This window comes from Nematolebias whitei, chromosome 11 (genome assembly GCF_014905685.2).
Source record: "Nematolebias whitei isolate Nwh7 chromosome 11, NemWhi1, whole genome shotgun sequence".
NCBI classification, from domain to species: Eukaryota; Metazoa; Chordata; class Actinopteri; order Cyprinodontiformes; family Rivulidae; genus Nematolebias; species Nematolebias whitei.
The window spans coordinates 22,592,768-22,611,536 of NC_056508.1; the positions used below are offsets into that span (position 1 = coordinate 22,592,768).

General features: G+C 40.3%; 1 protein-coding gene across 1 annotated transcript; it reads left to right on the forward strand.

The window, feature by feature from the left end:
- Nucleotides 1-1,339: 1,339 nt before the first annotated feature.
- On the forward strand, nt 1,340-18,749 carry LOC119416823 (forkhead box protein P1-B). Its single transcript, XM_037684008.1, has 16 exons — nt 1,340-1,429; nt 3,241-3,381; nt 10,081-10,221; nt 10,302-10,391; nt 10,696-10,816; nt 12,747-12,846; nt 12,948-13,055; nt 13,215-13,302; nt 13,545-13,622; nt 13,724-13,919; nt 14,028-14,104; nt 14,893-14,994; nt 15,074-15,201; nt 16,605-16,659; nt 16,780-16,937; nt 18,574-18,749. Exons 2-16 carry the CDS (start codon nt 3,256-3,258, stop codon nt 18,734-18,736), a joined length of 1,731 nt encoding a protein of 576 aa, XP_037539936.1. The 5' UTR covers nt 1,340-1,429; nt 3,241-3,255; the 3' UTR covers nt 18,737-18,749.
- Nucleotides 18,750-18,769: the final 20 nt, after the last annotated feature.

Sequence of the window (18,769 nt, forward strand, 5' to 3'; positions counted from 1 at the left end):
TAAAATAATTTTTAAAGATATTTATTATTGCTGTTTGAAATCCTTTTACCTAAAGGTACATTGTAAATGATCTATATGAATCTTTAGGCTTTGTGTAATTTTTTCTTTACGTCATGATTCTATTTTTAGGAAAACAATTTCTAATGAATTTGGTTATTTAGGATAAAATCCAAGGCACTTTGAGTAAACTGGCTTGGTATGACTGTACTCTCTACATGTCTTAACCACTCCTGGAAAAGACTTATTGTATTCAATGAATAGTTCTCACCTTGCTTTGCTGCTGTGGAGGAGCAGTTAAGACAGAAAATGTCTCCCTCTTGTGTTTGCACACGTGTTCATGTCCTTGGAAAAACCATGGCTGGAATTCATTTTAAAGTTTGATCATTTAATGTTTATTAAAACAGATCTGCAGTTTTTAATATTAACCATCATTGTGTTCTGCAATATAGTCAGCATCTAAAAACCCAATATGTCAAACAGGATCATTGTATGGGTACATTTGAATTACATTATAAAATAAGATGATATGTTTATATGAGTTTATTATCAGGAGATAAAGAAAATGTGTGATTTTTGTCTTGAACTATGGATCCTCAGCAGATGATGCTGAATTCCTAAAGGTTTTTTATAGTTGTGAAAAGTATATTTTGTAAAATTTTATCTAAGATGTTTTGTAACAAAACATTGTATGTAGTGGACATTAGGAAGTTGAATGTTGAATTTCAAAGTTTCTATTGCTGAACTTTTTGTACGAGTGTCTGTTAGGTAAAAAATAAAAATAAAATAAGCTCATATGGTATTAGAAAGCCCATTTTATTTTGTGTGTTTGGAAATGCTATCACAGTTTGTGAGTGTGTGTGTTTTATTTGCTGTGACCATTTTTTTTTAAAGGTTGTTTTCTGAAATGCCTTTTTTTGATTTTGTTGTCATTTTTAAGAGTTTGCTTTATTTTATGTTAGATTGTCTGCATTTCTCCTTTGTTTTAATTAAATCATGTGACTTTGGTTTTGTTTGGTGGCGTTAAAATAAAAATAAATAAATACATGCTCGTGAATGTACATTTTATTTTGGCTTCGATGTTAAATATCACTAAATATGCTTATAACGCTAACAAAAAAAAATAAATGTAATATAATTTCTGCATACTGCTCATACACTTTTTATTTATTTTTATTTTTAGAAAAGACAGTTTTTATATTTAAACAGTAACAGATAGGTGGTCTTTTACTGATGTTACTGCGTCAAATTTCAGGCGGATCTGAAGCAGTCCTCGTGTTAACATGACGTCACCATTGTTTACTTTTACCTAAGCCACGCCCTCTGTTAGCAACTTGTGGCTAGCTTGATACCGAGGAAGGCAAAGCAGCGAGGGATCTTGTAGCGACACCACCCAGAGTCAAAGACTGTCCGCTCGTTCTTAATTTTGTGAGTAAGTAATAATTCAACAGTCCTCCGACACCTATTGAACGAATATATAATTTAACAACAGATTATTTTACTATCACCGAGAGTCCAGAGAGGGGTAAGAGAGACGTTTCTAATGAGCTAGCTTCAGGACTGCTAGTAGCTTTGTTGTAGCTGCAGTTAACGTGGACTCTATCCGTATTTGGAGTTAAAAAAAATACTGTCTTTTTGTGACGTTAACATGGATATATGAGACTAAATTGTCTGTATACTTTCCCTTTAGATTTATTTATGTATTTATTTATTCTGGTTGTGTAGCTTATGTAAGCTAATGGCTGAAGTCCTCAACGGAAATCTCAGACTGCGGTGGCGTTAACGGATATCGGATCGGGTCACCTCGCGTCGCCGGAACTTAAACATAATAAGGCTGCTATAAGATAGTTGATGTAGAATCAATTAGTGTCCATTCAGAAGTTTAGCTTCGTCATTGCAGGTGTTGCGGGTTGGAGGGGTCAGGAGGTGCACTTCACGGATTTAGATGGAACGCGTGATTTAAAAAAAATTAAAATCCATTTGCACCGGAAACGCAGTTCAGGCAGAAAACAACAGATCACAACAGTCAATGTTACTTGGCCAAATCCACTGTTCGTCTATCCAGTGCCTTTAATGCTTATTAGAGAATGAGCAGTCCACTGAATCAAGCAATAGTTCACTTATGACAAACTGACAAATATTTGGACAGGTTTGATTGAATGCAAGGTAACACTTGATCGGATTATATTTGCATGGATTAACTAAGTTTTCTGCATTGCTTTAAGGTGTTTTTACAAGTACTCTTTCCATTCATCATAGACTTTATAAATAACACAACAGCTGGATAGGCTCTGCTTTATAATGAAACCAATAAGTGTTAACACAGTTTTCATTTATGTTCTCATGACCAGCTTGTTCAAAAATGTCTCCAGGAAACTCTGCCCTTTGTCTTCCAAACTAATCCTGATCCCGAGAGCTAAAGTAAACAGTGGGACTTCACCAGCAGCTGCCTGCGTCTAACAGACAGGTTTTAGTTACTGGAGTTTTTCAACCATATAAATGATGTCTCATGCTTGAATTACTGGAGCTAGACAGAACCTGTAATTCCGCAGTCATCATTCATCATTTTCAACAGTTGTTTAATCTCCACCACTTGTTGGTACTATTTTAGTCGGGATTTGATCTTAGTATATACAGTTTAATCTGATGTTTTCTAACTGTTGGCCCTCAGTCCGGCATATGAGATCGTTTTGATTAAAAGATTATTCTCAGCATGTGACTGTGCTGAAAATACTGACATTTTCATTGAGGCTTTGTGGCCCGCTTTAATTCAGGTTCCCTATGTAGCTTTCCCTCTCCTTGCACTACTTGTTTGCCTGCTTTATTTACCTTTGTTTATGCTGCTGAGCTTTTTACGCAAACACTCCCAAGCTGTATACATAAAAGCCTACTTGTGCATTGTACTACCTGCCACAGCCGTTTATCGCACCACCTGGTTAATGGTAAATTGTTCCAGAAGGAAGATATGTTTGCACATAAACACGGACCCAGGGCCCCTGTGTTTACAGTAGTCATGGCAGCACTTGGTTATTCAACAAATAGACTTAACATCTTCCTCTCTCCCTGCTAGAGGAGCATGTTTGTATTAGTGAGTAGAGCTATAACTGTGCACTTCTTAATTCTGTGGCAGCTTTTCAATAAGGAATATTCATTTTAGAAGCAACCACCCTGTTTTCTAAAAGTCATATTCTAGTGCTCCCCTCAGCTGCTTTCTATTAATGCCGTTTCTGTTTGTTTTTGCAGGTCAGTGAAGTCCAGATGCATGAGTCTCGGTCAGAACCAGCAGGCCACACCACACAAACAAGTCAGGCAGAGAGCAGAAACCCTACTGAGAATGAGAGTCGACTGAAGAGTAGCCAGACTCCTCCTGCAGAGGCACCCAGGGTTAGTCCTCTCCAGATGTGTCTGTTCAGCACATCAAGGTTTAGATTTGAATAAAAACAAAATATGCATTTTTCATGTACCTTAAAAAAATACAATGAGAGCTGGTAAATTGACATATGACCTAATAGTGTTAACTTCTTATTTTTATATGTGAATGTTTCTCTTCAGTGCCCTGAGACGACATCTGTTGTGACTTGGTGCTATATAACTAAAATGAATTGAACTGAAGTAATAATTGTAAGTTGTTGCTGTGAATCAAGTTGTGTTTCTCACATTAGTTTTTTTTTTTTTTTTAGCTTAGTGCAGTTCTGGTTCTTTATTTGGGAGCATGTTCAGTGTTCATTTCAAATGACAGCTGCTTTTCCTTGACCAACGTGCGAGTGGTTCTGTTGCATTTAAATGACTGCTCTGCTCATCCGTTACGTAAAGCACCACAAAGTTTGCTGTCAGGATTCTGGCACATCACCGGTAAATAATCATGTGACTCACCGCTGCAGCAGATACTGAGCTATACATTGTTTGGTCTTTTTAAATGGAAAATATGTCTTCTCCATTGGCTTGTCTCCGTTTCTCACTCAGGCACTGGGGGATGTGGTGCCATGGTTTAGAAAGCGGATGGGGGGAGCACAGCTCCTGCTGGGTGGAGGGATCAGTGGTATATTGTTAGTTTTGTTTCACATCATGTGGGTTTGGAAGGCTGTGTAAGATTTTTGTTACAGTTGCTGAGCCTTATTTGTCGTTTCGTTGCAGAGAAACGTTTTAATGAAGACCATCAGGTTGTCTGACATTTTTTTATTTGCGGGACTATTCAGAATTGCTGTTGTCTTTACTCGTTTAAATTGCATGTTGTCCCTGCATGAGAGATGTCGCATTCCTTTGGTTGCAGGGTTTATTAATTTTACTTTTTATTTTACATAAACTCACCGTCAGTGCTAGCGATTTTGTAAAAGTTAGTCCTTGTTGATCCATTTTGATGATTGCATATTATCAAGCATCATTTCTTGTAATGGAGGCGTATTACTTTTGTCTCCTGCAAGTTTTCAGCATTTCAGTTTGCTGCCAGTCATCTCTCTCAAGAGTTCACAAGACCAGTCTTGCGGGAACAGATCTGTGTTTACACTCAGTTGCTCACTGGTATGACTTTCAACAATAACAACAACAGAAGATGTTTGGACTTGCTGGCTGCTATAGCAACGGGGATTAGGCAGAGGCTGTTGTTGTGTTGATGGTGTCCACAGAAAAACAGGGGGGGGGGGCAACTGTGAGGGATAGACCCGTTTTCATCGCTTTGGTGGCCATTGTGCAGCCCAGGGTTTCATAAAAACAACAAAAAATAGGCAATCCACTGTTATTGTTAGCCCAGAGCCTGTGTGAAATTCTCTGTCAGTTTGTTTACTCGGTTCAAAACAGACTCTGCCTCAGAGAGAAATGTTTGTTTGTGGTTCAGACCTTAATTAAAATACGAATCTCTTGCTCCGTTTTCGTAAACAAGCCCTGTATGCTTTTTTTATTCATAATTTATGTCTCTGTGCCATTTTGATTTCTCTGTTTATGTTTACCATAAACATTTCTTGAGCTGTGAAGCTGACAGTGAGTGGAGGAGGGGGAGGGGTGTGTGTGTGTGTGTGCAGCAGAAGCTGTTGTTGTTTTTCTCGTACTTGTTGTTGTTGTTTTGCTGAAGCTAGAATTCCCTCAAGCCGTTCAGTGTTTTGTTGTTTTTGTTTTTCAGCTTCTACTTTTAGCTGACATGACAGCAGAGTCAGTTATGTTTGTGAAACTGATAATAAAAAATAAAAATAATAACCAGTACCTTTTTTTTTTTTTAATTATAAGTTTTTTATTTTTTTCTCCGAGCATCATACTACTGTAGCGACAATGACAGTTCAACAGACTGGCACCAGTAAAACCAAAGTAGTTGTTTTAATTGCTAAATAAGTTGATTTTAAACCTGCAATGTTTGTGGGGTCTGACTCAGTTCTATGTAACTTGTTTGTTGTAGACGATGTCAGCTGGAGTTGTGAGAAGTTATTATAGTTATATCATTCCATCGTTCACTGATACGTAAGTTATTGAAAAACAGTCAACTTGTTAATTTTGAAAGTTATTTGTAGTTTATTTTATGAGGAAAAGAAGTGCATTCAAAATTATGTTTCACCCACTCACAACAGGATAATTTTTGAAGGCTTTACGTCATCTTTAGGGTCAAGACACTATTATTGCAAGTAACCCAGCAATTTTCCATTGAGTAAGTGTGGCAACGACAAGAAAAAACTTCTCATGAAACAACCTGTGACATAACTAGACTAGGGTTTTTATTTTATAAATAATAATGCTTTAACCTGTAGTCTAAAGGCTTCCACAGACTCGGGCGGACTGTGAGCCGTACAGAAACTGCGCTCTGTCCGCAGACGGTTGAGACTTCATACTCGACCATCCACCCTGAGCGGCTGCAGACCAGCTCCGCAGGCAAGGGGCGTTTACCTTCGGGACTAATTGAGTTCGCTGAATGGTCATTTGCTGACACGCCTACTGGCTTGATTGACAGGTCGCAACAAAAAAACGAGAGATTGCATATATGTTGTTAATGAAAAGTTCTAAAAAAAAAAAAGGGAGCGCTGGCCCTGCAGCCCACACATCAGACAGGCCCACCAGGAAACCTCCAGACCCTCCCTCAGCCATGCTGGGCCTGATTTTAATTCGCTCATGACAAATTCCTTCATTTCTCACCATTTCAGTCATGGTGTCCACGGAAGAGGAAGAGATCACTTGCCTCTTGGAAAAAAAAGAAAAGAAAAGGCCATTAAACCAGATCAGAGATGAAGAAGGGGAATTTAATACATTGGTGTCACATACAAACAGTCCGTCGCCGGGCAGTTTATTGTGCGAAACCGAGTACGCCTACGCGGTCCTAAAAATTGATCTTTGCGCAGACATGCCCTGCGGGCGTCCGCTTCGACTCTAATCTGGTTGACCTCCGCGGACTGAAGTACGCTCGAGTCTGTGGGAGCCTTAACTCACCAAACAGTCTCTGGAGTGTGAGAGCAGGGAAGTATGTAGGTGCATATGCTTAAAATTCCCTAATATTATTCTGTTTTATGTGAGATCTTTTTTTGGACTTATTTATTTTAGTTTTAATTGAACTTTGGGTTAAATTATTTTGGAACAGAGTTACACTTCTGTCACACTGAAAATCCCGCCTGAAATCCTCTTGTGGTTTGTGGAATGTTGTAAAAATATCTGACAATTTTTGACGTGCACTGTTGTGTTTGCATGTACTGATAAATGTGATGCACATACATTTGATTTATAAAGAACTAGTTCAGACGGGGACGGCACGCTGGCACAGTTGGTAAAGCTGCTGCCTCTCAGCGAGCAGGTCGCCAGTTCAAATCCCAGCCAGGGGCCTTTCTGGGTGGAGTTTGCATGTTCTCTCCGTGCATGCGTGGGTTTTCTCCAGGTACTCCAGTTTCCTCCCACAGACCGAAAACATGCATGTTAGGCTGATTGATATCTCTACATTGTCCCTAGGTGTGAGTGAGAGAGTGAATGCTTGTTTGTCTCTATATGTGTCCCTGTGATGGACTTGTCCAGGGTGTCCCCTGCCTCTCGCTCAGTGATGGCTGGACATGGGCACCAGTGACTCCGAAGCGAGTAAAAGATAATGAGTGGAGGATGGATGGTTTAGCCAGTACGAAGTGAGGTTTGGTGGAAAAGTAAATAATAATTCATATATTACTGGTTGTAGATAATTCTTTAAACATCCACAGATTAAACTGGTTTTATACTTTGTGGGAAGCAAATAAATCTTGCTCACAATTTACAAGTTTTTTGTTTTTTTTGCTATGGACATTTTAACGAGACACTGCAGCACAGAACTCTGAGAAAGTCCCCCCCCCCCCCCCTTGGACCATCTCTGTGCAGTTCCCTTACTGCATCCAGACATGTTTCATATTCACACTGCAACTTTACACACAAAGATAATTCTGCTGCTTCTGACAGACGGCGCATAAAGAGATGCCGGTGCCTCCCTGCTGTCTCTTCCATGCACAAGAGCTCTGTTGTTTTCTTTCAAGAGTTCCTCACCATTTGACCACATTTATAAATTATTCTGGAAAAAGCGAAAATAACATAATTGCAGTTCACCTGCTTTTCTGTGCAAACACGCCTACAACTAAGTTCTGATAATGCCAAGTACTACGGTAATACCAAAGGGGATTGCTGTTGTCTTTAAATAAAGTTTAAGAGCAGTTCTTGCTAATGCTGTTTTTTGAACCATCACCTCTTCAACATTACCAGTTTTGAACCATTCCTTGCAGTTTTGCATATGCAGATAGCAGCAGCAGCAAACTGTTGCGCTCCGTGCAGCTTGCAGTCACTTCAGGTTGGATTTTCATATTTCTGTCATTATTAGCACATCGTTCTGGTCCGAGCAGACCCAGTTCCAAAGATGATTATAGCATCTTAGAAAAACTCCAATCTTCTTCTTATGGGATTGCTATTGTATAAACTACTATTTCTCTGTCAGTTTAGCATAACATGGTTATTCTGACCCCAAGCTGCAGCAGAAATGCCACTACTTGCAATTAACTACAGAATTGCATGCAATAAATTTAGAGAGATGTAAAATATTACAAATATGAAACCATTTCTGAAGACTGGATTTCTTTTGAAACAGCCAGTTTGGTCCTGGCTGTTTACAGTCTTACTGTATGAGCTAATCACTTCTGTCAAACTACTTTTCTGAACTGAGGTCATTCAAAGAACCATTTACAACAAGTAAAATATTAAATATTCATAACTTTACCACAGAACTGTCCTTCTAAAAGGTTGAACTATCCCTTTGAAGAGGACATATTCACACCCAGAAGAACCAAAGTGCCACACTCTTCATGTCTGTTGCTCATTAAGAGATACACAGAATGTTTTGGTCACAATACAGCAGGTCTCCACTAGCAAAGCCCTCTGATACGGGGGGGGGGGGGGGGGGGATTGAGAGATTCTGAGGGATTCTTGATTCAAGCCTTTCCTTTTTTTTCTGTGGGGTATATGTTTTCATAAACAAAGCCAAACGTATTCACCCCCTCAGTGTTTTATGGTTTTGTTGCTCATAAATCAATCTCTCCCATCTCAGCTGCTGAAGTTACAACTCCTTCAAAGCAGTCACGGGTGTCCGGTGGTCTCTCACTGTTCTCCTTTGTGCATGGCCACTCAGTTTGTGAGGACGGCCTGCTCTTGGTAGATTTACACATGTCCCATATTTCCTGCATTTTTCATAGATCCTGGGGATGTTTAAAGGCCTTGTAAATCCTTTTGTAGCCCTCCTGTCAGTTGTGTGTTTCAATAAACTTTGCTCTGAGTTGAACTGAGACAGTCACTTCATTATCAAACATGTGCTCCTGTTTCTGAGTTTTCTGATTATTACCGTTACTTTTATGTCAGTGCAGCTTATGTTTAAACAATTTAAATGTATATTTCATACTGTCTTTTATTGATTGTATTAATTTCATTGTTTCTTTTGTGGATAACGGGGCTCTCTTGCTCATAAGACAATTGTGTCTGAACAGGACTAACCTGTAAAAATAAAGTAAATGGAATGAAACCTGTGCAGTCACTTACAGTATTTGATATTACACATTTTTATTTAATTGACATTACTTTGTAGAAATCTGACTTCACTATGTCAGTGAAGATGTTTTATGGTTTTTTTTTTTATCAAATAGGCATTTTTTCTCGACAATGATTCAATTATGACAGTAGTAAAACCATAAAACATCTTAATATACACACAAATTACTAAAATTCTAATCCAGGAAGAGAGCTTGACTCTTCCCAACAGCACACTCAGTTACTTACATTTCCTTTTTCTGCAGTTTAGTCAAGGATACTTGGTGGTAACAGTCTCAGGGATGCACAATATTATCAGCATGGTATCATTATCCGCCGATATTAGCGATAAAGTTGAATATCGGACGTCGGCCATTCCATCAAAATAACTCACCGATATAAAAGGCGCAGTTTTTGTATGACAAGCCTGCAGGATGCCTGCATCGCCAGCACAACGTGATGACGTTATACGCATACATTTACAAATATGCACCGTTCGAGTGTTGTCATTGTGTTAGAAAGAGAAAATGTCGTGAATAAATTTGACATTAAACATAATCCAAGTTGAAGTGTTACATCATTTTCAGCCCCTTTTTGGCATCTGCATTTGGTAGCAGGCTAAACTGATAAAGACATTTCAGAATAATGTACCGGTAGTCTCTGTAAGTAGGTCTAGGAAAAATATATTGTATCAGTTATCAGCCAACTAAGCTTGAACATATTGGATATTGGCCAAAAATCCAACATTGTGCATCCCTAATCAGTCTGAACAATGTTACAAAGAATTAAGTTATTGTGAGAGTCGTATGTTGAACTGGTCAAGGTTTTTAAAATGCTGAACCTGAAACACGACCAGGAGGTCAATACATTAAGCTCGAGAAGTGATTTTATTTTTTAATTAAATGCAATTTGAAGTTGCTCACTAAATTAGATGCTTTCAAACCCAAGAGGTTCAAAACTGTGCAATAGATTTGTTGTCCCAGAGTTTATAAGTGGTAAAGACTTCAGACACCCAAAACTTGTGTATCTAAGCTCAAAAGAGTGACTCGTGTCATGAGATATCTTCATGAATGTTTCTTTGTGTCCATGCTGAAGGTTCCAGTGTCACTGCCTGTGATGACCCCACCAGCAGAGGCTCCGCAGCAGATGCAGCAGACGCCGCAGCAGCAGCAGGTTCTCAGTCCTCAGCAGATCCAAGCGCTGCTCCAGCAGCAGAAGGCACTCATGTTACACCAGGTAAAGCGTGTCAAGGGTTTGCTTAATGCTGCGCTGATTACAAAGCCTTTGTTTGCATAAACGCAACATTATGTCTGCAGCAACAGATTCAAGAGGTCTTTAAGAATCAGCAAGAACAGATCAACATGCAGCTGCTGCAACAGAAGAATGCTGGGATGGTTAGTCAAGAGGTAACCTTAATTCTCTTACTCTTAATACTTTTATCGAGCATAAAGACGTCATGTTGACATTAATGATCATTATGTAGCAGAGTTCATCTGTTTTGCATTAGGATAAATATTTAGATGTGTTTAGGTTTAAATTATCTGTGAATCGATTTGATTATTAAATGAAAACTACACATCACGCACGCAGGTGGAAGGTTCAGAAAATGCTGGATTTTGTTGTTGATTTCATTGTTGTTTTTTTTCTACAGAAAATGTGACGGCAATGAAAAGTGTCTTACACAGTTAACTGTGTGGTCTTTGCTTGCAGCTGACAGCCCAGCAGATCGCCATTCAGCAGCAGCTCCTTCAGGTGCAGCAGCAACATCTGCTCAACCTGCAGAGGCAAGGCCTGCTGTCTGTGCTTCCTACCAGCCCCACCGTAGCTCCAGGTATGCACTGACTTGTATGTTATTACAGGAGTAGTTCACATTTTTCTTTATAAGTAGAACGCACAGTCGAGAAACAAAAAGTTCACCCTTTTTCAATGTTTTTTTTTTTGGTTTCACGTACTAGAACTTTAAAAATGATTTAATCGTTACCAGGTTTTTGTGCCGCAGTAGCTTGGTGGTCAGTGCTTTGGTCTCATATTCCTGAGGCTGCAGGTTTGAGCCAAGGTTGTCTGTAAGCGAAGCCACCATGCAACAATTACCACGTTGTCTATGCGTGTTCACTCGCTGTGGCGGCCCCTGCAGAAGGGAGAAGCTGAAAAAATCCTTTCCACGTTCTAATATTCAACTTCAACCTCAGGTGCACACAACAAATTCCACCGCACCAGTATTTATTAAACTAAAAGTCAAAAAGGAAAAGCTGTGAGGAAGAACTAAGTCCACCCTTGATGCTATCATAAAATTTAAGAGGCAAAGCTGTTCACGGCTGCCTTCACCAGCTGGGGAGGCACAGCGCGCACCACAAACTCTGATGGCTGAGTGGGCTCCACAATCAGTGAAACTGGAAAAGTCTGTTCATGGCAAGAAAGAGTATAATATTCAACTCGGAGTGTTTATTCTACTGGGGTTGCTTTCTGGGTACATTTTTTTTTAATGCCACAACCTGTGGAAATTATTGTGAAAAAGGGTTTTTGAGGGTTTTTTACAGCTGAAAAGCATCTCTAGTGTTGAGTACTCTATAGACTATTTGAGCAACACGGCAGCCCCGATACTTCACCAGGGTTTACACTTTGAGTAAACAGTGGCTCCACCATTGCACCTGGTGGTGGATAAAACTGTGCCCTCCACTCACCAGGATCCATCACTCTGCGCCTCCACGGACAAGAAAAAAACAACTTTTATTCTTCTACACAGTGTAACTCCTACCCACTTGAATATCTTGCACCAAAAACATTAGGATGTATTCACATTCCCTGTTCAATTCCAGTCCAGAAAAACCCTCGCCTCGAAAGCTACAAACGTTCATATTCACATCGGGGACATTATTTAAAGGTGCTAAAGATTTACTTTACAAAGCAGGCATGAAGAAGTATAAGAATTATTTAGGTCCTCCAGGCCTGCAGGAGGCCTCCAAGAGCAGTGAACTACCAATAAAAGACTTGCTGACACAGCAGGTTTAATCTACATTAGATGTCCTTTATGAGAAGAAATCTACATGGATTGAAATTTATGTTAACATAGCATTAATTTAATATTACTACTGTAATCATTTCTGATTCTTAAAAAGTAGTGGATAATTTTTGTGGTTACTAGAAACATAATTGAAATTAGCTGACTCCACTTCAGCTTTATTCTTTTATTATTGTGTATATATTTATTAGTTTTAATGAAACAATCAAATGTTTTTACTGGATTGTGATTTGATTGAGTATTTCATTGTTCCTCATAGTTTTTGTGTTTTTATTTTTGATGCTTTTAATGACATCTTATTGTTGTTTTCCTGAATTACTGCCTTGATCTTATTGTTAAGCACGTTAGTAACAGCTGCTTTATAAATACATTTGACCACTTGGATCCGAAAACTCCCCAAAATTCTTTACTCCCAGAACAAAAAGGAACTCAAAAGGTTTCCTGTCAGATCGTTTTTACTTTCTGTGCAGGTTTTTTTTGATTGAGCCGTTTCAACCTGAGCTCAGGAAGGACACAGAATTATTACTGAAACTTAAAAAGCTCAAAATCAAGACACTATAACAAGATAGTAGAGGTCGCGAGTGAACTGTACCTGATGCCTTATGACCTCTGGCTGGACCTGCCTTAAATATCAACATTCATAGAGGGGGCTACTGATGTGTTTATGTCCTTTACTGGACAGAATCTGCTGCTTTGCCCACAGTAACAATAAAACCATGTATGTGCGTCTGTGTGATTTAAGGCTGTGAGAATGGCAGCGTCCTCTCGTCTGGAGACAGCAGAGAGTCTTCCAGTCAGTCCGCCACCAACGGTCACCACACTCTTTTGAAGAGAAAAGAAAGGTTTAACATTTACCCTCTTCTGTCTTCCATTCGGCTCTTTTTATAATAACACGTTGTTCTTGAAAGTTTTATTTAATAACTGACTGTTGTGTGTTTTTCAGTGGCTCGCTGGATGAAAACTCACAGAACAGCCATCCTCTGTATGGAAACGGCATGTGTAAATGGCCCGGCTGTGAGACGGTTTTTGGAGACTTTCAGGCATTCCTCAAGCGAGTAACATTTTATTTTAAGCATTTAGCTGTAAAATACTTTGTATTTCTAACTATTAGGCTCATTTATCAAGTGCTAAATTAATGTCTGTTGCTTGTGCTTTTACATTATGAATGCCTTTTTTTTTTCATTCTTTTCTTTTGTACGTTTGTCTGCAGACATTTGAACAGTGACCATACACTTGATGACAAGAGTACAGCACAGTGCCGCGTACAGATGCAAGTTGTTCAGCAGCTGGAACTGCAGGTAAAACAATACAAGGAACAACAGCTGGCTGACGTTAAACCAAGTCTTCTTTTTGAACTGCCAGCTGGAACAACTGCAGCTTGCTCAAAGTAATTGTGGACGTTTTTGGAGCTCTGGTGTGTTTTCACACTCGAAGTGATGACTTCAGATAATTACAACCCTGAAGATGTCACGCAGAGCGTCATGTAACGAAGAAGTGTGAATTCACCAACCTCACCTTCTATTTTGGTCTTCCAACACAGCTGAAGAAAGACAAAGAGCGTCTGCAAGCCATGATGGCCCATCTGAAGTCCTCTGAACCCAAACCTGCAGTACAGCCTGTAAGGACTCGCTGCGGGGATTCCCTTTCATGTGAAAAAATTATTTTGTTTCTAGTTTTAAATAATGACACTTTTACAACGTGGCTGTTCTTTTCCTCCAGGTGAACCTGGCATCCAATTTAACTTTCTCCCCTGGAACACTGGCTAAAGGCCCTCCCCCGATGAGCCTTTCCCAGAGTGCCACAGCACCGTCCACACCCTTGACCCCACTCTCCGAGTCCCCCTCAGTCCTCACTCCCAATAGCATGTTCACTGGAACCCCCGTACGGAGACGATACAGCCGCTCTGTGAGCCAAGGTACCGATGACTGGATCCTGGATGTAACTTTTTATATTCTTATAATTTGTTATTGTCCGTGCACATTGTGAAGATGTTGTGCAAAACTTGCATCATGTCTGTCTGCAGATATAATTGATAATAAGGAGTTCTACTTGAGCACAGAAGTTAGACCTCCTTTCACGTATGCATCTCTCATAAGACAGGTAACGTATGCTTTTTAAACATTTGATTACCCAGATACAGAAGCACCTGTTGTATTCATACCCATCTGCTCACCACAGACTCATGTTCGGGCTACTGTTTAATAAACATATGATTTTACATTATTAGTGTTTAGCGTATATCTTAGATTTTAGCATATCATTCAAATCGTTTGAATGATTTGTTCAATTAGCTTTGTAGAGATCTAGTAGAGTGCTGTATGAATGGGTAAATGAGGCACATATTGTTGTAAAGTGCTTTGAGTATCTTGATAAGATAGAAAGGCTATATAAGTACAGTCCATTTAGCATTTAGCATTCATTTAGCATATGTCTTAGATCAGGGCTATTAAACAAAACTGCTCAGGGGACCACAGTTACTTAAAGCCAAGAGCTCAAGGGCCAGACATCAAACAGTTCTTGTCATTAAGTAAGTTTGTTTTATGGTTTAAAATCTAGTTTTATTTACAAATGAACCCATTGGTGGACTGAACTGAGCTCACCTGTGGGCCTGATTTGGCCCCCGGGCCACCAGTTGAATAGCTCTGTCTTAGATCCTTGTATACTGTTTGTTTTTCTATATTTTATATTTTTGGGTGTAACTGGGAACTTGTGTACATATTGTTCCACCTCATGTACCACATGTGATGCGAATGACAAAAAAACCCTTGAACCTAAAAACAAAATAAAGCGCATACATTTACAGTTTTTTTTCCATTCATATCAATTAAAATCAAACAAATAATTTATTTTGAATCTGCATCCTTTACCTTTTCCTTCATCTCTTTCAGGCTATTTTTGAATCTCCTCGCAATCAGCTGACGTTAAACGAAATCTACAACTGGTTCACTAGAAACTTTGCATATTTTAGGCGCAATGCAGCTACATGGAAGGTACGAATACAAACACGTGAATCATAGAGCTGAGGAGACACAACACGCTCAGCTGGAATTTGTGCCTTGACTCTTCCAGAACGCCGTCAGACACAATCTGAGTCTGCACAAATGTTTCGTGCGTCTGGAGAACGTGAAAGGAGCCGTGTGGACCGTAGACGAGATCGAGTTTCACAGACGGCGGCCGCAGAAAGCTGCCGGGAACGGGTACGTACACGTTGGACATTGGAGGCAGAACATGGCGTTCTTTCAGACCTTACTAGAAGTCAGCTGCTCCGCATCAAAGTACTTGACCTTGTCGCTCACAAGTACACACGGTGTTTACTGTAAGCAAGAGTTGGGAGTTTAAAGACTGGGAGCGTGGGCTTATTGTGGAGTGCTTGTTGTGTTTGCACGATAAAATGCAGGACATCGAAGGTCGTCTAGACATTTTCAAACGTGACGACAGTGATATGATTGAAAAGCTGAGAGAACATGAAAGATTTACAGTTAATTTCTCTCAGATGGAGCAGGCGCAGGGCGGGTCGCTGTTGACGTCCGCTAAATAAATCATCAGGTTCAACTTTGAACAAAGTCAAGAGTCTGTTGTAGTTTCCAGAGCAAAATATGAAAACACAGCCATCATATACTTGTTCCTAAATAAGTTAAAGGCCCAGGATTCCTTGATGTCACCTACCACCTTTCATGCATGAGATTTAAAACAAGATCATCTTGTTTTGATCATTTTAGGATAAGCTTCCTTTTTTCCATTCTTGTTGAATTATTGCATTTAAGGCTGTTTTTTTGTTTTTACTCACCGGGTGCTTTAACCTAACAACCCCCTGGAGGGTAACAAAGCATAAATGGTTTAAATGAATTTGAATCCAACTTAAAAATAAGTTATTTACTTTTATTTCACACCTTTGATGTGTTGCACTATGGCAGGGCTATTCAACTGGCAACCCGCGGGCCATTTCCGGCCCATGGGTGACTTCAATCCGGCCCACTTCATACTTTTTTTTTGCGTTCTGGGTTTGTTTTGGGTTCTGTTTATTGCTTTTATGATTCAAAGCAATAAAATAAACACATTTAAAAGGTAACAGATCATTGTAAACTTTGGTTTATTTACAAAATGACTTTAATCGCTGGATGTCCGGCTCCCGAGCTGTTGGCTTTCAGAAACTGTGGCCCCCTGAGCAGTTTAGTCGAATAGCCAGGCACTATGGTATTAGAATAAATAGTTAATATTTAAGATCATGTTGCTCAGCACATAGATTCATTGCACATCTAAAACTATAAACTGTTCAGCATGTTTATTTTCACACAAATAGTTTAGGCTTCTAGATGCTGTTTTACTTTATGACAACTGTTTAATGGTTAATTGAATGTTCTCAAAAGTCATCACTCTTCTGTGATTATCGGTTTAAAATATGTTGTAAAAGAACCATCACTAAACTCTTAATATGTTTGAATATTTCCAGACTGCTGTTAAAGGTTCAGGGCCTGACAAATATCAGATTGTGTTCTTTTATATGAAGCGTACTGGGATATAAAAATGCATTGGTTTTTGCCATTCAGGTGTAAAAAAACAGTATGAGGCGTAACTTGAAGTTGTGTTTCTGTGTGAACAGATCTCTGCTGAAAAACTCTCAGAACCGCCAGAGCTTAGCTGGCTCTGCTCTGCAGGTAACGCTTTCAGCTTTATTTCTCCATCTCTGTCATTTGTGAAGCTGTGGGAAGACAAAGCTGACTGCTCAGGTATAAATATAAAAGTAAAGAATGTCGCTTTTATTTTTTTCTTCCCAGAGTATTGGTCTGGACTCTGTGTTCAACCCAGCCTCGATGGGCAGCATCCCCCTGCACTCCCTGCCTCACATTCTGCAGGAGCAGATGAACGGAGCTCTGGCTAACGGGTCTGGATACCAAAGTGACAGCAGTGCAACACAGTCCCCCCCTCAAGCTTTGTAAGCATCTACTGACCTCTCTTAAGGTTTTTACACCGAACACGTTCCAGAGCTAGACCAGGACTGGGGCTAAAGCTGGTTCTTAAAAAAAAAAAAAAAGTAAGAACCAGTTTGGTTTTCCACAGCCAGAGAACCAACTGGGAGCCACATCTTAGTTTCTGTACAGGATCACGGTGCTAAGAGACACATTGCAGGGTTTGTGCCGCTCTTTTTGCAAACAGATGTCTTGATGTCAGCAAAGGTTTTTATAAATCTGTTTTCAACAACTGTCGATGTTTTTGATTGGCTCGTTTCCGTTTCCTGGTTGGATTTAAAATTGTTGCTGCAAACAGAAATTACACACAGCTTTTCAGTAGGAGAAACTCTTAAAACACCAACTGGGGAGATTAAAAAAATAATTAAGATGGTGTCTCACTGGGTGGCATCTGCCAGGAGGCAAGTTCATGGGTCCGAATTACCAGTTTTTTTGTTGCAGTCTCATAAATTCAAAGCGTCTCCCACAAAGTGACGAGCGAACCACGAGGCTGTTCTAAAGAGCCACATTGAAATGACCATTATATTAGTGTTTGCAGTTTGCATGTCCTCACTCTTGGCTGTGCACATTATTTTGTTGTCCACCTCTGCCCACACTGCACTCACAGGAACACAGGCAGATTTGGCCCAGTGTCTCAGTAGTCATCATCAGTGTGGATGTTAGACCATGAATGTTTCCTGTCTGAGGAGAGCTCCCATCCAGGTGCCAAAAACGCCCACGACGACCCTGGGACAGGAGCGCGAGCCGCTGTAGCTCATGTGATAAAGTTGAAAACCATCGCGAGATGTTCTGGAGAGTCCCTCATAGATGCTGTTCACCAACTAGTTGCAGCTCGGTCAGATACCTCCTTAAATCTGCTTCAAGCAACGTTCATGAACTCGTCTGAAAACAGTGATGGTGAAGGCAGCGCTGTGCTCTGACCTGCTGCTCAGTGCAATATGACTGCAGGTTAAACCCCCCCCCCCCCCTGTTATTTTTACTTATGTTACCAACAAACAATGTGATTGGTTGTTGGTCTCAGTGAACCCGCCTTCAGCTCCTGACTAAAGTTTTTTTGGTCTGGCTCAGCAAAGACGGTTCAGAATTAGCACCAACATGTTGTTGGAACCACAAAGAGCCGATGCCACGTGACCCAGGTTTAGCACTGGGACCCATCCATCCACCTATGCACCCGTCCATGCATCCACTCCTGCATCCATCCATCCGCCCGCCCACCTGTCTGTTCGTCACGGGAGTCACTGGTGCTCATATCCAGCAGTCACTGTGTGAGAGGTGGAGGACACCCTGGACAGGTCTCCAGTCCATCACAGAGACACATCGAGACAAACGAGACAAACAACCATTCACTCTCTCACTCACACTTAGAGACAATTTAGAGTTACCAATCAGTCTAACATGCATGTTTTTGGTCTGTGGGAGGAAACTGGAGAACCCGGAGAAAACCCATACATGCACGGAGAGAACATGCAAACCTCTCTGAGAAGCAACAGCTCTACCAACTGACCCCCCTCAGCACTGGAACCCATTCAGTGTATTCATGTCAAATTATATTTACTGTATCTCTGATCATGGTTTTTTTTTCTTGCATGTTTGCTGCACTAGTATCAAAGAGGAGCAGGAGGACGAGGAGATTGGTGAAAACTATCCCTACGAGTCTCCAGAGAGCACAGATGAGCACGGCCACAGTCCGGAGATGATCCCAGACGACTTCAGCAGCAGCCCGGAGCGGTGCAACCTTCATCTGGACCGCGTGCCTTCTCTCTGACGACGAGGTCCGAGTGCCGCACTGCAGAAGTCC